The sequence below is a fragment of the Trichosurus vulpecula genome, chromosome 1 (assembly GCF_011100635.1).
Source record: "Trichosurus vulpecula isolate mTriVul1 chromosome 1, mTriVul1.pri, whole genome shotgun sequence".
In the NCBI taxonomy this organism is placed as follows: Eukaryota; Metazoa; Chordata; class Mammalia; order Diprotodontia; family Phalangeridae; genus Trichosurus; species Trichosurus vulpecula.
In genome coordinates this window covers 129081809-129104280 of record NC_050573.1, presented here as the reverse complement: position 1 = coordinate 129104280, position 22472 = coordinate 129081809, and the positions used below count along the sequence as shown (strand labels likewise).

General features: G+C 35.2%; 1 protein-coding gene across 3 annotated transcripts in view; it reads right to left on the bottom strand.

The window, feature by feature from the left end:
• CSMD3 (CUB and Sushi multiple domains 3) overlaps positions 1 to 22472 on the bottom strand; it is a 1625828-nt gene that overhangs the window by 1000304 nt on the left and 603052 nt on the right. For all 3 annotated transcript variants that reach the window (XM_036758935.1, XM_036758944.1, XM_036758952.1), the window contains exon 6: positions 4804 to 4916. In XM_036758935.1, coding sequence (XP_036614830.1) covers positions 4804 to 4916 — 113 coding nt within the window. The remainder of the gene's footprint in view (positions 1 to 4803; positions 4917 to 22472) is intronic.

Sequence of the window (22472 nt, the reverse complement as noted above, 5' to 3'; positions counted from 1 at the left end):
GCTGGTGTTTGTACTGGTTTAGGTCCCAGGGTTATATCCAAGAAATATCTGTAGGTTAGAAAAGATGACTTAGGAGTCATCTCAAGAGGGGTGATTATTGCTTCACAGTGTTTTGAGCTGGAAGGGATTTTGTAGATTATTCAGCCCATTCATTTTATAAAAGATGAAATTGAGGTCTAGAGAGGTAAAATGGGTCTAAATTTAACTAAAATCACACACACACACACACACATACGCACATATACATATGTACACGTGTGTGTGTGTGTGTGTGTGTGTGTGTGTGTGTGTGTGATCCAGGACTTCTGAAACTACCATTTTTTTCTCCTTATATACCACATTGTGTTCTTTCCACAATACAGCACTTCTTTCTCATAGATGAACGCGTCACAATAAATTTGGATTTTGAAAGAGAGTGAAGAGAAAATGGGGAACCAACATCAAAATACTGGGAAATTCCAACATTTAACAGGGCAGGGGAAGGACAGCATTAGATGAAATACACTTTAAAATGATTTGTTTTATACTTTAAATTAATGAATCCTAATGTGAACAGGAGTTGTATCATTTTGTGGTTTTTTGTGTATTTGTATGCTTTTCCACTTTGAGCGTAGGTTGTTATTTCCATAGAATGCTTTTTCCTATTTAAAAAAAGAGTTTGTTGGCTTTAAGCCAGTAGTAAAGATCAATTTGGAAGCCTTTTTCTGAGGTGGATGAGGTTTGCTTTTCCATAAATATAGTTTTAAAAGCCTTATCACGATTGGTAAAGAACTGACAGTGCCATCAAAAACCATAAATGTGCATATGATGCATGTACACACGTGTGAAATAAAGATCAAGATGCACAAAAATATGGATATAAAAACTGGAAACATCTGATTGTAATATGTGAAGGGACTGATAATGCAATTCTAGTATTTTTTAAGTAACCATATGTATATTCTTGCTACTGATTTAAATTGCCTTTTTCTGGATATACATACCAAAGGCAGATAGATGTGTAACTATATTATTGGTTCAGACACTTACAAATTACTCTGAAATGCTGAGTAACTTCTACTGTAAAATTTTGGCATATTCCTTCAGAGTTGAATGATCAGAACTTCTGGTTCAACAGAAGGGAATATTTTAACGTATTTTATCTATAGACACAATACTAATTGTGTGTGAAATATCCCCTTCTTGCTTACAAATGGAGAAAATGTAATCAAGTTGTAATAAAAATTGGAGAAAGTTTTAAATTATGCAAATAAGGGTATGAGACATAGCCACAGTGGCATGTTCAACACAGGTGCTACCAATGAGAGTAAGATGTCATCATACATTGGTTGGTAGCAGAAGGTTGATGTTACATAAGAAATGGTTTTATGGAAATAACATGGGGATATAAGAACCAGAATAAAACAAGGCATAATAAAATATCAGTGCAATAGGATATAAGGAAAAGATTGAAAAATATAATCTAATGAGGAAAATAAGGTGTAGAACTTGTGAAAAGTCAACTATCAGAATTAGAATATCATTTCAAAATAAAATATAAACTAGGTTTCAGCAACAGAAGTTGTCATTTTTTTTGGTGTGTATTAGGTGTTGGGTACAGATAGCATTCCTCTCCATATACATATTCACAGGAAAAAATGTGCATTATTGTGCACCAGAAGATGACTTATAGAAGAAAGACTATACCGGTGATAAGTATTCTTGATCACATGAGGGAACAATAGTTCGCTACTCTGAGGCACTGTTAAGATTACAATGAGCACACCTGGCCTATGACCTCTGCTAAATTTGCCCTATGGTGTCATTTGAAATTACTTTCTCCTGGGAAACCCATATATCTGCTGTCTCTGACCAAACTATAACTAATTCCTTATTCTCAATCTATCTTTTTCATGAGCTTCATTTTTAGCACATTTTAGGTTGGGAAAAAATGGGGAAATGAAGGACATAATCAACCTAACATACCTAGATTTTCCTACTGTGAAACTTGCTAGACAAAATGATGACCAACCCCAAATTTAATTGTGAATACTTATTATGTTAGGAAATTCATATATATTCTACCTATCCTTTCATTTGCTACAAAATCAGCATGTGTTACTATATAGTGTCTATCATACTGGCATTTCCCAATATTTGCTATCTTTCACTATTTTTAGTTTCTCCCATCCTTAAAATGGAGTAGAGCCATTTTGGAAGGCACAGAGAATATTTGTGTCATATCCCCCCCCCCTTTAAAGTGTCTGACTACATTAATATAGAGCTACTTAGTCTATTTCCTTCCTGTCAATCAAGTTGACTTACTGGAAATTTGATACAAATAATGGATTGCTTATATTTTCAAGAATTGCTGTCAAGTGGAATGCTGTTCCAAGTGCAGTTTTGTTTAGATTTGGCAAATCTGGGAAATAAGCTCCTCAAAGGACTTTTCTAGAAGATCAAACTGAATAAGGATGGCTTTTGAGAAGGTTTAGAAATAATTCATAAACATGATTTTAAAATGAGAAAAATAACTAAAAAGCATTGTTTTAGACTAAATCTTTTTTCTTGATTGTATCATTAACTAGTAGCTTCTGATTCTTTTTAAAAGTGGGTGTTTTTGTCTCTTATATTTCAGTGATAACTTTTGTAGGGTAGAAAAATTCTACTGCTTTTACATCACATTGGTAACGGGACTACTCAATTTCATGAGCTATTTTTATAACTGAGTTGCCCAGCAAAATACCTACTCTTAATAATAATACCCTGAATTAATTTATATTCCAATTATTAGGCTTTAATAATTACTAAAATGCAATAAACACCAGAAAATTAACATGTATGTTAAGGATAAGGACAAGATCGTTTAAAAATTTAATTAAAATAATGGACATATAGAAACATATATTCTATTATCATTGCACTATAATATATTCTTGAGATATAGTCTAATGTATGATCTAAGTTGTCTGTTTACTAATTTTTCCATTAGACCATGGCTACAAAAAGCAAATAACTCTGTGCATGTATGTATATTTTATTTGTTGATCTGACAAGTGCATGTGTGATAATTTTCCCTTTTGTTAATGTTCCCTTTTGTTGTGCTTTTAGAGACAAAAAGTAGATTAATTTCCAGAAGCAGAGTGGAATGATTCTAGCTAAAAAATTCCAAGTGATCAATTCCCATGGTGAGGAAAGATGGTCCTGAGACATGCAGGGCCAGTAACTTGTAGACTTTTCTGCCACCCATTTTTCCACTTAGAGCATGCAGGGAGCTATCAGGATCATGCTATCTTTCAGTTAGATAAATCCCACCTCTCTGAATGCTGACCCACCTCAAGTTGAACATTTGACATGCAATGTATTCCCATCCCCCAGTCCCAGGGTAGTAGGTAGACCTAGTTTCTACAATGCCCAAAAGTGATGAACGTATTCATTGAATACTGAGCAGAGACAAAGGTTAATGCAACTTAGATGCATTATGAATTTAGCTTGCCAGATTCAAATTAGCATGCACTAGGCCAATGGGTTTTAATGTGGAAATCTAGTATAAAACTGGACTTAGTTCTTTTAATTGCTCTATGGAAATTTACTTTAAAATAAACATTTTCTAATATTTTGACACTTCCTTTTGGAGAAGATTCAAAGTACTGCACAGATAATCTCTTCAAAGAATTCTCTTACTCCCATATTTTATTTTCTCCATAAATATATTTGAAAAAAATAACCCTGAAGTCTTGCTAGTTTTTTCTTTAGTTTTCTTTTCTGATTGGAGTTACCTTCCATTCTCTACATAAATGTTTCTCCTCTAGGTTCATGGTTTGGTACTTGTACTGTAGTGCTGTGCAGTGTGTTTCACAGAGGGAGTTGCTGACTCATAAAGTACATTTAATAATTTCTGTTTTTAAGTAAGGGTAGAGTAAGCAAAGGTACATAACTGAGAAAGCTGAGGGGAAGGGACAAGATTTCCAGTTAAAAATTCATTTTATAAAATCTGAATTTCAAGAAAACACTTAGTCTAATCCCATTTTATTGGCTAAAAGAAGAGCTAGCTAGATCCATTGTATTAAAATTGCAAAGACATTGCAATAAAAAGTTACTAGAGACCTGTAAGTTGCTTTTTTAACCAGATAAATGGAAAAAATGTAACTGATAAAAGCTTGCAGTTTCCTAAAGAATAGCTGGTGGACTACTGAGAATGAAATGTGCTATTTACATTAATAGTTGGTAGATAAAATAGACTAAGCAAACATAGTAATACTGAGCACCATAGAAGTATTTCCATTAGTACTTAATCTTCATAATGATCTTGTTCCAAACTGAGATTTCCAAGCTAGTGTCTTGTATGTTTTTATTCTATTTAGTCAAAATTATGCCTGTTAATAAAAAGGGTGGATAAGAATCCTAACGAGGTTAATTAAACTAACAATAATAAAGAGTACCTAGGAAAATCCATTGCAATTGATTAAAATGAAATCAATTTTGTATTGTGGGTATTCTGTGTTGCTTTACGAAACAGCTTTCTTGTTTCACATCTAAAACACTATAAAGAAGTATAGCTATTCCATCAGCTACATGTTATCTTTTAGAATTCAAAAGGTCTCTCTATACTCCATATTTAGTTGCAAAAATTCTGTTAGAATATATTCTGCAATTTGGTAATTATTGTGTGGTTCTCTCAGCAGGAAAATGATTATTTCAGCATGTTCAAATTACCCCCTCTCTAAAAGAAAATGACATTTCTCCTATAGCAGGACAAGCAGTGGTATTTACCAAAAATCCTTTATACACACTAGAGAAAAGAAGGCCTTTCATTAAGTATACCTTGATATGGAGCACTAAATCCACGGTAGCGGTGGTTGCTGTCTGTGACAAAGTGCAGCCGGAGCCAGTTTTTGTTGCTGATAATCGGTGGTGGTATATTCATTCCAGATAACCTAAATTATGAAAGATGACAAAAATATAAATAAAGTCATTCAGTAGCACTGTTTGGTTTATAGTACCATTGAATTAAGTCTCCTACCTTGGTATAATATATGATCCATGATTCTCGTGTTCAAACACACAAAAATAATACTTTCCAAGAGTCTAGTGTTTCTAATGAAAACTAATGTTATAAATTAGCTGCACAGGATTACTGTAAAAGTGAGAAAATAGGAACTCATTCTGATTGGAAAATTGCATTCATGTCAATGTGTGCTCACTTATCTTAATGATGAATAGACACCAGTAAGGAAACGGGTATTCTTTTTTAAGGTAGAAAAAAGGCAACTCAAAAATTGCTCTCTCTAGAGCAGAGGGTTTTTTTGTTTGTTTGTTTGTTTTTACCAGGTTTCAACTGGTACAGGGAAGTCCCACTCCAGAATTTTTTTCTATTAGTTCAGAATGACCCCTAATGACAACCTAACACTTATAGAGTTGCCTGGGGAAATGGAGAAGTTAATGAACTTGTCCAAGGTCTCATAGCCAGTATGTGTCACAGGAAGGACTTGCACTTGCATTAAGTTCCAAATCTGATAAAGCTCTCTACCCCCTATATGACACATTCTAATTAGAGTAGATATCCAAAATCAAATCACTTTCTCCACATAGAAAGAGTGCATATTTTCTTACAAGGAAAACTTAGAAAACTGGTGGTATTGTGATTCCCCAGTATCAACTTCCTAATAAGCTTCTATGATATTTCCTAGATTTCTTGATACACAATTTCAAATATAAATCAATATTTCACTTCAGTTGAAGATTTCACATTTATCATCAACATTTTGATACTTTTACATTCATTTTGTACATGTATTCTCATAACTAAAACCAGTTTGTCCATTCCTACATTTTTGAGTCATTAAGGTTTCATTGACAACTTCTTTAAAGAAATGCACTTAAAATTATAAACCCCCAATACCCAAAACAGACTTATTAAAAGATAAAATGATAGCCATATTTTACCCTTTCAAAGAGATCTATGCCTTATAAAAGAGATTTAGTCTATGGAATATTAATTTAGTTCTTCTTTCTCCTCTATCCTGATTCTTTAAAATATGCTTAATTTCTTTTTAACCCTTGATGGATCTACTTGTTCTTGTTTTTTTAACCAATAAGTTCAGTTCATTTTTGAACAATGGCTAAAACATATGGGAATGTTCATTTAATTTCTTAATCTTTCTTGACAATCACACTCATTTGCCTTTCTTGTGTTTTTCTTATTTGGAATGTTAAATGCTCATCTCATCTGTTCTCTTGTTTTTCTTTGATTTATAGAATGCTTCAAATAAGTGTATCTCTTGTTGAAGATCCATACTTCTTACTGATAAATAGGTTCATCTGTGCCTCTACTGTATTAGAAAAATTTCTATCATATGTTTAAGTTGTTTACTTTGTTGTTGGTCTTTATTAGTTCTTCTTTGAGAGCTCTCATTTCCAAGGTAATTTAAATCCTAACAATTTCTATAAATATTTTGTCTATCTTTGAACCATTCTGGAATTTCTTGCTGTCATTTCATTATTTACATGGAATCTGCAGAAATCTTCTTTTCATTGGAGATCTTTTTACTTCATTTTATTTAATAGTATAACATTTGATTAATATGCTATGACCTTTTAAACATTTCATTCTTTTAAAATTTTGTCTATACTTCAATACCAATTTATCTGCTTGGGTTCAATTATTCACTCATTTTTCAGTCATGTCTAATACTTCATAACTCCATTGGGGATTTTCTCGGCAAAGAAACTGGACTGATTTGCCGTTTCCTTCTCCAGATCATTTTGCAGATTAAGAAACTGAGACAAACACGGTTAAGCTGCTTGCCCAGGGTCACGCAGCCAGTAAGTGTCTGAGGCCACATTTGAACTCAGGAAGATGATTCTTCTTGATTCCAAGTCAGACACTCTATCCACTAGGCCACCTAGCTGTCCTAATCTGTTTGGGAGCTAGGGATAAATCCAACTGTTTCTCTTGAATTTTTGTTTTGTAGCATTTTTTTTTCTTAACCAAAAACTACTCCTCTCTTCCCCCCTCACTCTTTGTTCCTCCCGTTGAACCTACTGTGGTGGGTATTTTTTCTCCCTTGTAGAGGCCTAAGGTTGGGCTTCTTCAGGCCATTTAAGTTAGGGGATATAGCAAACCAGCTGGGTCCTAGTTAAAAGTAAACTCCATGGGGAGGATACTAATTCTAAGTTTCTTTTCTTTACCTTGAACACATACGTTCATGCCCCTTTAGCCACCTTGGCACTGCCAAGTCTCCCAGTGCCTGTACCCATTACATTTGTACTCCCTTTCCTTGATGTAGCTGGGAAGAATCAATGATTCCTGTACCTTCTCACACTTGTGGGAAGGGGTCTGATTTTATCACTGATGTGGGAGAACTAGATAGGCCCACCACAACCAGGTGTTGAAACAGTGTCCTTTAAGATTCCATGGTGCTAAGTATAGTAGATGAGAGTTTTAAGTATTTAAGTGGTCAGAGTTTTAAAATAAAAATAATCTTATGCGGTCTTTCTTGCTTCCTATTGTATGGATTCAATGGATATTTATTTTTCATTTATTCTTTTTAATGTTAGAAAGGCATATATAAAACCACTATTCTACTATATTACTAATTACATGAAGCTCCATAATATTTTGAAGATTTTATGATAAGCTGATTCATAATCCCCTCCAATAAACCTTTGTAATATTTAATCATTTTACTATCTGATAGTTCTTTCTTATATTCAATTCAAAAAGCACCCAGGGAACTTTTTCTGAGGTACTTCCAGAAACACATGTACTTAAAAACTATGATTTTCATGATTGCAGACGTAGTTTTCTTTTTTTCATTCAAAACGAGCATTTCCTAATTATAGATTCCCTATTCTTAAATCCTGGGCCGGCCCCACAGTCTACCTTATTTCCTCCTACTCTTGAGCCATTAAGAACTGTTAGAAGTCAAATCATACAGACTGTGGACTGTATATTCATGCTACCACATCCTTTGTAGTATATTATACTATAGGCCCTCAGCAATGCGTACCAGTTATTTAATTAATTTCTAATTGACTTACTATCAAACTCACTATAGCAAGGATCTTCACCTGGGGTCCATGCATAGATTTCAGAGTGTCTGTAAATTTGGATGGGGGCAGGAGGGAAATAGATAGATAAATGCATACATACATATATACATACATACATACTTTATATAGAAATATGTATGTATATATTTGTGCATATATACTTATCATTCACATCTAGTTGAAATTTAACATTTCCTTCAATTATGAATTTTTAAAAAATAGATTATTTTGAGAAGGGATCCATAGTCTTCGCCAAACTGACAAATAGGTCAAGACACCAAAAGGTTAAGAATCTCCATTCTACAGTTATGGTTCAAAAATTCTCTTTCCTTAAGTTCACATTTCTACCCAGATCCTATTCTTCTCACTCTAAGCAAATGACCTACTCTTCTATTTTAGTGGGAAATCACTGTAAACAAATAATTTCATCTCCTATTTTACTGGGAAGATTGAGATCTTTTATTTTCCTTCCTCAAAATTTGCCTATGTTTCCTCTCACTGCTTTCTTCTTCCATTTATTCTTAGAGGATGAAATTGTTTTCCTCCTTGCCCAAGGCAGTCCCTCTATTTATGTTTTTTATCTTATTCCATACTTCCTCCTCTATGACTTTGTTCCATCAGCCACTCCCTGTCATACCCAATTTCTTCCTTTTTTTAAAAAAAAATCTACAAACATGTTCAGGCCTCTCCATCCTTAAAAAAAGTCTTCTTGTGACCCTTCTGTCCACTATCATTATACATCCCTCTTCTCTTCACTTTTGAACGTCCACAAAGATATCCTTTTTTTCACTTCTTCAAACTTGATACATTCCTCAGGCTCCTACAGTGTGGCTTCTGCACACATCATTCCTAAAGGAAAGCCCCTCTACAATCTGATTCTTCTCTCCTATGCAATTGATAATGTCAACTGTCAAATCCAATGGCTATTCCTTAGTTCTTATTTTCCTTGTACAAGTAACATGGGAAGTCTCCTGACTTTACATCAAGAGATTTCAAATACCAGCTCTGGTATTTACTATTGGTACCATCTTGTGCAACTCACTTAAATTCTCTAATCTTCGATTTTATTATCTGGAAAAAATAGAATGATAATACTTATACTAAGTATCTCACCAATTTGACTAAAGCATGTTATAAACTTTAAATATGTGTTGTGTTAACTATTACACTAACAATTATTTTGGGAGGTGTTATGATACAGTGGAAAGAGGACTGAATTTACAGTCAGAGGAACTGAGTTTGTTTCTGGAGTATGCAACTTTCTACCTGTGTGACCTTTAACAAGTTACTTAACTTCTCTGGGCTTCACTTTTCTCATGGCTGAGGTCCCCTTTAGCTATAAAGCTATGATCCCAGGGTCTACAACATTTAACCACTTTTAACTTTCCTCTTCATATTCTTTTCTCAATTAATTTCTTGGAGACTGGTATTTCTTGCTTCTAATTATTTATGAACTTTCCTTCTTAGTCTAAATTTTTGGTCCATCTTGCAAAGTATATTTTTCCCAAAGCCTCATCTTCTTCTCTCTATAGACGCTCCTTGTAAGATTCTGTTTTAATGGTTTCAATAGCCATCTCTGTGCTCATGACCCCCATGTCTATATATACAGCTCTATAATCTCCCTTAGTCTCACTGCCATATATCCATCTGTATAGTCATCCCCATGGATAGTCCACTGATATCACAGAATCAATATTCCACTAATGCATTGTTGAGAGTCTACAGCATGAATGTATGAATGAAAAAAGCTTTCATGATGTACCTGCAACATGCAAAGTATTGTGCTGAGCACTGGGGATATAAATTAAAAGCTAGGATGGTTCCTTATCACAAGCAGCTTACATGTAGTAGAAAATACACAGAGGGAATGTCAGATGCAATTATATGGAAAGGCCTCACAAATCTTAGAGTACAATGTTGAAACAGATGGTAAAGCATCCTATTTAAATGTCATTTCCATTGATAAAGCTGTCAAATGGTTCATCAGTTCCAAGGTCACTTTTGGTGAGAACTTTTGTTTTCAGGCCTTCAATAGCTACAGCTTTTAAGAAGGCAGATGCAAAGGCAGCTGATATTTTTCAAATTTAGAAGGTTGGCTCCCCTGAACGCTGGGAGCAGGGACAGGGTTAGAAGGAGATCTAGTGGTCTGAGTGACACTATTATTCCCAACGTATTTGGGCTTAACTTCGCATTGGTTGTATTTAATTAATGGTTGGTGGTTGATGATGGTATTGCGGATAGAGGACCCCTAGAGTCACTAGTGATGGCTGTTTGGGACCATGCAGGAAAAAGGGCTAATGATCCCATCATCCCCTCCTCTTTTGAAAAAATTTCCCCTCCTCCAAGTTTTACTATTTCTTTTGAAGACACTCACCAATGACAGTCTTCCACACTTACAATCTTTCCACTAGTACTTTTTTTTCACTCTTTCTCCTTCCTTTTCCCTATGTTTAACCAGTAGTCAGGTCCTGTCCATTCTATATTCAGAATACCTCACATCCATCCTCTCACAATTCATAATTTGTCCAAAAAATAAATAAAAATTGGTCCAATAAAGATTATTTTAATAACATCCTAACTTGTGCCCCTGATTCTAGTGCATTACATCTTCAATCCAGCTGAAAATGTTTCTAACACAGAGATCTGATTATTTTACCCCTACTATAAAAGTCTACATTGGCTCAATTCAATTCTGAAAACATTTATTAAATGGCTAAATGCATAAGACACTCTGCATGTTGTTGAGAAACCACACACACACACACACACACACACACACACACACATACACACACAAAGAACAAAACAAAAAACACTACCTACCTACCTTCCCAAGGACCTTCTGATAGGTGACTACACCATTTACGTAGAGAAATAACTATAAAGAATATAAAATGTCTCTTTAAAAGGTAGAAAAGACTTACAACCTGAGTAATAAGATCTAGATTTAGAAGCAGAAAAGACCTTAGAGATCATCAAGCCTATCTTACTTCATGGATGAAGAAACTGAGGCACAGAATATTAGAATAACTTGTCCAGTGTCAAACAGGAAATGACAGGCATAACTGAAACCCAAGTCTCCCCAATTCAAAACCTGGGTTCCCTTTACATTATATCTTGCTGCTCAGGAAATCAAGAAGCACTTTGTGTAGTAGGTGGCCCTTTGCTACATACTTTGAAGGAAATTAAGAATTTGAGAGGTGGATGTGAGGAGGGTGTATATTTCAAAAGGCAAAGCCTGAGGTGTTGGAAGGTCATTTAGGATCAGTTTGAATACCTCAATACCTGACACAATAGTAAAGTTCAATAACTGTTTTTGATTGGTTTATTATAATATAAAATAACCAGAAAATTCAGTTGCAATTAAACTTCTTATGGCTTTAAATTCCAGGTTCAGGATTTTGTATTTTATCTTAGAGGTCAGAGGAACCTACTCTTGCCTTTGAACTTACGATAAATTACAAAAGTATTAATCTAACACTTAAGGCCATCCACAATAGATTCAAAATAATTCTTGAATTATAATTCCATACCTCTACCTTTCTTGCATTCTATGTAATAGTCAAACAGAAGTCGTAACTACTCCCCAATTACATCTTTCCATTTATTGCTTCCATTTATTTTTATAGTCTAATAGAGCAGAATATAAACTCCATAGTATGGAATTTAAGCTTCTTCCTCATTTTATAAAATAACCACAACCTTTCTTTTCGGCTTTATTTAATTCATTATTGTACTATACATTCTCTAGGTTATAGCCAATACTGGACTATTAATTGTTGCTTGACCTTGACTAAACATGATGACTTCTTCTTTTGCACATTTTTTGGGTCTGTCTCCCATACTTGAGTGGCACTTCTTCAACATTTCTACCTAGCAAACACTTTCTTTTGTGTCAAGGCTCAGCTCAGGTTTCATCTTCTGATGACTAACGAAGTCTTTCCTGATACCCTCCCTCCTAGCCCTTCCCTGACCTGAAAAAGCACTCTATTGTTTGGACAACTCTTTGCTTTGGTCAACTCTTTTTTTTTCCTTATGATATTTTATTTTGTATCATATATATCTTCTTTGGTAGATCAGAAATTCCTTTGGTGAGAAACAGCACTGATTTACAGCTTAATAAATATTTATAAAATTGGATATGTATATATATATATATATATATATATATATATACATACCATATAAATATGTAAATACATAGAAATATATATATACACATGTTTTGGTGTTATTTTCTTCTAAATTCTTACACTTTGGGTTTTTTCCAGGTAGATGCCAGTTCAGAGGTTTTTAAAACCTTTATTCACTTTCCAATGTTATCTCTTTTGCACATTTAAAAAAAATACCAACTATTTTTCTTTTAACTGATGCTCTATTTAATTTATAAAAATTACATAAGCAAACAAGTATTCGTTATTATTATCTGTGTACATGCATAATTAAATTATTGAGCTAACATTGAATACCATAATGTATAACTTAGTACATTCATGTTGGGTAAGGTGTAGCACCAAATGACTTCAAAAGAAATAAGTTAAATCAATACTCCTTATAATTCATTAAAAAAACAAAATCTATTCTTTCCTCTAGGTCCAGGAGAATAGAACATTCCAAATTCAAAGTCTTCAAAACACAATGTAATGAAATGTTTTGACAGTTGCATTCTGGTCAGTATAACTGAGAAAATAGAAATACTTCTTCTTTACCAATTCCTAAATTATTTCTTTTGTCTTTTTATCAATAAGAGAATTGTTCATCATAAATTAATGAATTGCAAAAGATTTTGGGATAACGTTACTCACTCTTCCATAAAAGAAACACAAGAAGAAGAGTACCAGGAGTACAAAGATATCTTTAGCTGTATGTCCAGGAATTCCAGGTTTGGCACTCATAGTGCTGTGTAATTGGCACTGTCAGTTTGAATCAAGCCATTAATTAAGAAAGTGTAGTGAAAGAGATTGATCAGAGAACCCCTGATCAATTGATGTCCCCCAGCCCTGATTAAATTACAGACTCTAAGGAGACTGGAAACAGAGACAACAGGGTATAAATGAAGTGCAAAGACCTTTCTACAATCCTTTACCCCTTAACAAGGTGTGAAGAAGCAAAGCTTGATGAAATTAAGGGGTAGTTAGATACTAAACAAGCAAAAGAAAGCCTAGGGGGCTGGTGGCTATTTAAAAGAAAAGATACTCTCTAAGAAACAATTTATGAAGGAGGCAGCTCTGAGGAGTGTGTCTTCTGAGTTGAGAAACAGAGCTTGATATGGAAGAGCATACTGTGATCTATGCTGTATGAACTTATGATTCAGTGTTGTATACAGTGGTGAGAAACTGTGACCTAGTTTATGGAGATGTTACATCTCAGTAACTACCTTTTCTTTGAGTTCATTATGGCCTCTGTTTGACCTAAAAGAGGTACAGATTTAGGAGTGGGACCATACCACATTCACCCCTTTGAGCCAATGTACAAGTGTGAGTTGGGGAACAGCCCTGGTGAGGATACTAAAAGAGAAAACTGTATCTAACACACACTTGGCCATATCTTCTTTTCATACTGAACACCAAAAATGTAAATAAAGAGTTTAAACCCTCATGAATAAATTGTATTTATACTGGAGAAACGGAATAATGAACAAGTTTTTTATTCTACTTTATAATGTGAATCAACCAAGGCAATAGTTGATTTCATTTCTCATCAAGCGACAACAGCAGAGATAGGATATCAAACTTAGAACTTAACAATATGTAAGTCACCTTATAGTAGAATAGTACCCCAACTCCAATCATTTTGTAAATGAGGAAATAGAAGTAGGTGTGGGAGTGGGGGGTGGAGGAATTAAGTGACTTATCCAAGGTCACATGGATACTGATGCAGAATTTGATCCCAGGTCCTTTCATTCCAGATCATTCCTGATCTCAGTGTTGTTTTTTTTTTTGTAGAATTACGTAACTAAAAGACTAATTGAATTTTATTCCTTGAAAAGTTTGTGTTTATGATTCCATTTATCATAACTGTGATAAACAGATTTGAGTTCTTTTATTACAATGACAGGCATATCAGATAACAACTACCCCTGAGCTGTATTAATTTAAGTCTCAACTAAAAAAAACAAAAAACAAACCCAAGAACAAGGAATATAAAACTCGAAGACACTTTGACTTGGGTAGTGGTAAGATGTTTTCTAGACTGACTTTTGAGAACCCCCAAATCACAAGGTTGTCTACTTCTCTCCATAATTTTTTTTTTAAAAAAATGAAAAAGAATTTGGACAAGAGGTAAAAGTTCAAGATATTCTAATTATAAATGAGAGGAATTCTGACATAATGAATAAGAGTTGCACTTGTGGCCAAGAAGACCTGAGTTAAACTTGTACATAAACTGGTTGTGAGCCTGGGAAAGTCATTTAAATGCTCATTGCCCAGGACAACTCTGTAAGACTACAAGGTTCATAGAATATGCCAATCGGCCTTGATGAATGGAGTTTACTTACCCAGAAGCTCCTTAAATTCATGAAATCAAAAGTCTAGTATTTTGTTTCAAATAGGGACACAACATGACAATAGAGAGAATACTAGTGTATGACTCAGGAAAACCTGAGTCTGGCCTCCAAAACATACTGGCTAAATATGCCCTGGGGTGATGCATTGAATAATAGCTTCTATCTAGCTCATGCAATTCTTTTAGACAACAAACAGCAGAGCTCATGATGATCCTTACTAGCTGAGGGAGTTTCTCAGTGGGTTCTCAGATGAACTCTCCCCATGAAAGTTTAAAGTACTGCTGTTGTTGTTGTTGTGTTTGTCCTTCCTTTTCAAAGAGCACCATGGCTTCAGGGAAATGATGACATGACTTGCAGTTGACTTTGATTTGAGTGAGGGAGGGCTGTGCAAGGTAACCAGCCTCACTTTCTCCTCCAGAGCCATCTGGATCCAGCGACCAGATACTCATCAGGATGACTGGAGATGACCCAGGATGCCCTGGCCCTTTTAGGCTAAAGCCTTTTCATATACTCACTTAGAGAGAGGTAAGGCACATTCAGCAAATAGGCCTCTTTATGGTAACTGTTTCTCTTTCGAACAGCAACCCTGAGGGTCTTCCTCTCCCAGCCTGATTTTTTTTTCCTTTTTCTGATTAAAAGGGCCATCCCTTGACTCATTTCTTAAAGAGGCCTATTCACTGAATGGGCCTTGCCTCACTCTGAGTGCATAAAAAGACCTTAGCCTAAAAAGGCAAGAGTCTCCCATTTCATCCTGGGTCATCTCCAGTCATCTTGATGAATATCTGCATCCAGATGGCTCTGGAAGAGAAAGTGAAGCTGGTGACCTTGCACAGCCCTCCCTCACTCAAATCAAAGTCAACTGCAAGTCATGTCATCATTTCCCTGATGCCATGGTCCTCTTCAAAAATGAAGGACAAACACAGCAACAACCATTGATGTTTGCTCTAAGCCAGGAGGGCCCAAAATACAGCCATTAAGTTCAAATACTGTAGACATTTGAGAGCATTGGCTCTCAAACCACCCAGTAAAAAACTTAGTGTTGATTTTAAAAATATCTCTAGAAATACCTTACCATTCATTCTTTAATGGACCCCTGACATAAAACAGAGAAACCAGTGAAATTATATTTAAAATAAATCTTCAAATGAGTCCCTGGATCCTAATTGTTGCTAAACCCCAACATAAGTGTGTATATTTAAAATGATAGAGTGATTTTTAAAAGACAAATCTGAAAGGAGAGATATGAAAAGGCAATATGAAATGAAATTGAAGTGTGTTTAGATTTTGCCTCCTTTTACAGGATGCCAACCTGGCTCCACAAAAAAAAAGGAGTGCTGGATTTAAAGTCAGAGCATCTATCTGGATTCAAATCCCAGCCTTGCCACTTACCAGCTTTGTGGCATTGGGCAAAACACTTAATACCTCTGTACCTCAATTTTCTAATTTATAAAATGAGAGGGGTGGATAAACTCCAAAAGCCTATCCTCTTCTAAATCACTGATGCAATGATCCTTTCAAGATCCTGTAGATTTTGTGCTCAGTCCCTCTTGAAGTTATCATCTATTTACCTATCTGTTCCCCATATATAATATTCCATTCTCTGTCTCCCTGCCTTCCCACACCATGTTCCCCAAGCCTAGGATGAACTCTGCTCATCCCTAGCTTCATTCATGGTTTAGTTCAAGTATCACTGCCCAAATGAGATCCCTCAAAATTCCCACTTTTGCTTGTGCCCTCCTTCTCCCTATGAAATTATTTTGTATTTTCTTTAAATATTTTGTATTCATTTTCTGTGTTCATGATGTTTGATTCCAATAAAATGAAAGTTCCTTGAGGGCTGGAACTATTTTCTTTTTTATGTTATTAAACCAAGTAGCTAACAACAGATATAATTTATATAGAGCCTTATGGTCTGCAAAGATCTTTACAAATATAATCTTTTATCCTCACAACAACTCCAGGAGAATGCTTATTATTCCTATTTTACAGATGAGGAAACTAAGGAAGATAGAGGTTATATAACTTGCTCAGCATCATACAACTAGTATCTGATGCTGCACTTGAACTCAGGTCTTCCTGTGCTCTCTCCCCTGGGTCACCTAGTTACCAGTGCCAAATGTATTTATTATGCACCCCAGCCATTACGACAATCTCTAGAGAAACAGTGGTAGTATTTTATCCATCTTGAAGAAATACAATTAATCATTCAACAAACATTAATTAAGAAACTATTGTATGTTAGGGCCTGTGCTAGTCAAAATAGACACAAAGACAGAGAGAAAGCAGTCAATTCCTCTGAGGAGTTTATATTCTACTTATTGTAATCCAGACTTGAAGGAACATTAGCTATACAACAGAAGGTTAAGAGAAATTTCAGATACTTCCTTAAAATATTTAGTTTGATTTTGAAAAAAGCTACATTGTACCTCTCTAAATTTCCCTTTTCACTCACTGCAGAGAGGAAATCTGGGCCCTGATGGACAAATGGTCCAAACTCTTAGAAAATTTCTCATTTGTTAGTGTTTTCTTAAAGGGTATTCTCCATTGCAGAAAATTTTGACTGCTAGCCTTATACCTCTCCCAGCCTTCTTCACAATATGCCTTTCAAATATATAATAACAAAATAAATGATTAATATGTCTTTAACATCCCACAAAACACTACCCCATAACCACATATCAGAAAAATAAAGATGTGTCTGTCACCTAAATAACAGTGCTGAAATTATTTCTTCCTCCTGCTCTAGTGAAATATGCCCCCAAAGAAAGACTTAAATAATTCCTCATAATTCTATAGGATTTCAACTCAAGAAATTCCACTTCTTTGTCCCCTCATAAATGTATAAACAGATAGATAGATGAGGACTCTGAAGACTCTGCTGGAAGTGACTGACTGATGCTATTGAGTTTCTCATGAATGCCATACTGTTTTTACTTTTTCTTACTTGCATTGTTTAAAAATGAGGCCTGGTAATTACTCTAACCTGTAGCATTTGAAAGTGAAACAGTTTTCTGTTATATGCTGCTACTGTGAATTTTTTTATATTATCCAAAATCATCCAAAAAGCTATACTTATGCTTAATTATATATTATCTGATAATATATTTCTTTGCCTTATGGGATTGTATAATCTAGAATGGAAAATATTGAGCCAGTGATGTAGATATGTCATCTATTGAAAATAAGTTACAGACATGGAAGAAAGGTAGGGAAAAGAAATATATCCAAACAATGGATAAAGGGGACATCTTGTCAGTGGGTGAGAATAGACTACATAGGTAATAAGAGGCAGGAAGTTGCAGTAGCACGTATATATCTGGATGAGACAACTAGAAAATGAAACAGATTATATTCCTCAATGTTTTATGGCATAAGAATCCAGTAATTTTGTTCCTTTTTTTGATAGCATGAAGATGATGTGAGATTTCCAAAAACTGAGTGACTAGATAGAAAAATCTATTGAGTCCTATCATTTTGGGCTTTGAATATTTTTGAATGTTACTAGACTTTGAATATGATAAGGAAGCTCTTCAGATTTTTGAGCATAAGTACAACATGGTCAGATTTATTCTTCAGTAAAAATTTGTCTGGCAGTACTAAGATAGATGAGAGATGGAGACAGTAGAAGAAGGAAGAACTGTTAGGAGACTAATCTAGTAGTCCAGAGAGGTGATAATGAATGGTTGCAGCAGTGGGAGGAGAGAGAAGGGGAGAAATGTGAGAAGTGTTATCAAAGTTAAACCAACAAATCTTGGGAATGGATCAAATAAAGAAGCTGGGGAAGAGAGAAGTGTGAAAGATTACACTAAAGTTTGAAAGTTTGAATCACGAGCTACTGGCTGGTGATATTAGAAGGATGAGCAGATTTGGGGGGAAAATGTTATGAACTTATGTTTGAGATGATTGTGGAACCTTAGAGCTATCTTGGTAAGCGAATAAGTGTTTCTGGAGTATAGAATTAACTACTTTGCTTTAATTAATGGAAATAACATTACAGATATATTCTCATATAATTTACTTCTATTCCCTAAGCACCACAAGGGTCTTTATATCTGACCTATAGGTACTATCTCCTATATGTGTTGTGCCTATTCCCTCCATTAGAATACAAGCTTGTTGAGTTTGACTTTCTTTTCAAAAAATAATGAATACTAATTTCATTCATTCATTCTTTCATTCACTAGATATATAGATTTGGGTATATATAGATATGCTGGCTATAGAGGAGGATCACTGATTAGATGGTCAACAACAGACCAGGAAAACACTTACTGGGAACAGCCTAAGATATGGATGAGGAGCCAGTGAGAGAGGGAGCAATTAATCAGTCAGCAAGCATTTATGAAATGCTTACTATCTGTGAGGCACTGTGGTAAGCCTGGGGTTGGGGCAGGAGTGGAGATAAAAATAATGTCTGCTCTCAAGAAGCTCACATTCTAATTGGAATTGTAGAAGGGAAGAAACAACGTGGAAATAACTATATATGTAGGCAATATATACAGTGCTACTGAGGGGTAAACTCAGGGGGAAGACACTAACATTGGGGCTTTAAAGAGAACAAACAGGATAGTGTCATGGTTCTTGACAGGAGAAAAAGAAAAGAGGTGGCCAGGATTGTGCAGAGCTAGAGATGACCAAGAATAATGACTGAAAAAGGACATTTAATTTAGTGATTAGGAGATTACCCCTTCTCTACTGACAGTTTCAGTAAATTGTTGGGTTGTAAAACTAGACTGAAAGGAAAGAATGAATAATGAGAATGAATGATAAGGAAGTAGAAATGATGGTTGTAGAGATGACTTTTTTTAAACAAAGTATTAAAAGGATAGAGGAGTGATAGGGAGGAAGTTGAATGGCTTTGAAGGGTCAAAATAAAAAAAAATATTCTTGTAGGCAGCTAGGGAGGGGTCTAAGGAAAGGGAGATATTGAAGATACATGAAAGTATGCGAGGATGGCTAAGATCCTGGAAGATGAACAAGGAATGTATTTAAAAGTGTACATGCAAGAATTAGCCTTAGTAAAGAGCAGGGAAACTTCACAGATGGCAGGAGAAGAAAGTGGTGATACCGATAAAAATTTTTGAATAGAAGAAAGGAGTTAAGAAAGCTCAGATGAGAGTCTTCAACCTCATTTAAATAGGAGATTTAACCATTTGTTATCTTTGACAGGATTGTATATCACCAGAGGCTTAAGGATTGAAGAAAAGATGTGGAATATTGTGCGTGGGGGTGGGGTGAGGAGGAGGACTAGAAACACAGGTTCCCATGGCTGGTGATACTGCCCCCTGTGGGGCACTGGAATGATGGGGGGGTCAGTAGTAGCCTCAGGAGCAACTTCGGCATGCTGAATAAAAATAAGGGGGCCATGGAAGCGTAAAGAAAGAAGAGAAGAAAAGAAAACTTTGAAAAACCATTAATACATGTTACATCTATTGTGTGACAGAGTTAAAGTCCTAGTGATTACATTATTTTCCAAATAAACACACAAAATACAACTTATAACCAATTAGTGGTCAAGTAGACCCACAGGTCTTAACAAGCAAGTGTTGCCAGGAAAGCATGACGTGCATTGTCGGGAAGTCCAGCATGCATCAGCAGGAATATGTGTGTGATGACTTGTTTATAATATGATACTATGTAAGTTACATGACGTGATATTGCATCATCAAAATTTCAATGGAGGAAAACCTCTACAAAGTTACAGTAAATTATTAAATTTAAGATGCGTCATCTAAAAATATTATATTTTTGAAATGACAAAAAATTTAAAAAAAAAAGGGTTAAAGAAAGTAGATTTCCAGGAGGGCGCTGAGTAATTTTTTTTAAAGGGGGTGATAGGCCAAATAAGTTTGGGAACCTCTGGACTAGATAGTAGTAAACATGACTAAGACAATTTTTATTATTTGCTTTCCTACCCCACAACAGATTGGAAGAAGAAACTCAGAAGTAGGAGAGAAAAACTTTCCTTGAAGCAGGATTTCTGATAGCAAAAAGAACTGGAGATGGAGTCCAGTAACAAGAAAGGAAATAAGTGAGGTAGATGTGTGGGGGGAAACACTATAAAATCAAGACTTAGATACTCAAAAAAATCATAGCAAGGGATTATTTACTATAAAATAAAAGTTTTCTGTCTATCTTAACAGTACCCAAGGACATTACAGTATTACAATACAGTAAACTATATTTTATCTGCTTGATTTATGTTCTATGGTTTCATATGTTTCAGTTATAAGATAAGAACAAGTTTTTCAATCAATACAAAATCATTTAATAGGCACAAAGTACCAGGCACTGTATTATGTGCTGCAGTTACAGAGGCAAAAGTGAAATAGTCCCTGCCCTCAAGAAGCTTCCATTCTTATGAGGAAAGTACATGAAAATAGCATGATCAGACCCACTCTTTAGGGGGGAAAATCACTTTGGCAACTAAGTGAAGGATGAATTGGAAGAGACTAAAGGCAGTAAAACAATTAGAAAGGTATTGTAATAGTCCACATTTTAGGTGATGATAACTTGAAAAAGGGCTGTTACTATGTGAGAAGAGAGCAGGGGATGCCATGTATGTATATGTTGCAAAGATCGAATCAACAATATTTGGTCATTGTTTGGATATGCAGGATGAGTAAAAGTGAGATTGTGAGCCTGAGTGATTGTGAGGCTATTAGTACTTTGGACAATAATTAGGAAGCTGAGAAAAGAGAAGTGTCTGGGGGAGAAAGAGAACAAATTCTGTTTTTGGACATTTTGAATTTGTCCAGATGTCCTTAGCAGAAGATAGAGGATAGAAGATAGATAGAGGGTACTGTAGGAGGCTTGAGGAGAGATTAAAAGAGTCTGCTGTGAAAAGTAGCATAATCAATAGATGAGGAAGGAGTAGCACGTCTAGATGAAATGAAGACCCAGTTGAGATTACATGAATTCATAATGGGCTCAATGGGCATTGTTTTGTTTTGTATTGAATTTCCTCCAGCTTTTTTCAGCAACACATACATAGGTCTTAGATGGTAGCAGTAACACAGGATTGGGGCTTTGGAAGATCTGTCTGGTGATATTAAAAGGAGGCAAAGAATTTAAGAGCAAAAGATAGTGAAGAGTTAAATTGGGTCACCAAGAGGGAGAGATAGATAAGTATATCCAGTGCATGGGAGATGCTTTGGGCAAGAATTAGGGGGTATCAGGCATGGGCATCATGGTGAGGATGAAAAATATGGGTAAGGGTCATGAGGTATGGGGAAAGATGTAACAAAAATATAATGCAATCTTCAAAAGGAATTTTGGAGTTCATTTGTTTCTAGGATTCCATAAGATACATTGATTCACTTTATTTAGGTTTAACTTACTCAATATTAGTTAAAACATTTACTAGAAATATGGGTGCCTGGGACAAACAGCCAGAAAATCAACTCAAAGACAAATTCAGTTGCATGGTGGCAGTGAAAGAAACTGGATGACATCTCCTTACATTATAATGGAGACTTTAGGACACAATGAAATTGATGCTAGGGAGGCTGCCTTGGCTGGTATGGCAAGGGAAATAAGTACTGGTCTTACTGGGGCTAAGAACTTGGGTACTAAGGAAAAGGAGTAGTTAAGCACACCATCTGGTAACTTCCTATTTTCCCAAATTCTTCTTGCTAACTAGGTGTGAAGACAACTTGTTTCCACATTGTTGAACAAGTGTAGATACTTGACAGAACCTGCTGTCAATGAACATTAGTCAGCACTAATTTTCATTGCCCTGGGGGTAAAGCCCTAGTGGCCATGCCCTAATTATAGCTCTGTTAATCAGTGCAAAGGAGAGGCCCTGCTAGACACCACAAAGTATACAAAGATAAATGAGACATGGTCACTGCTCTCAAAGACCTTAAAACATCAAGGGCCAGATAATAAATATTAATCAAGGCAAAATGAGGTAAATTGTAATAAATAAAAA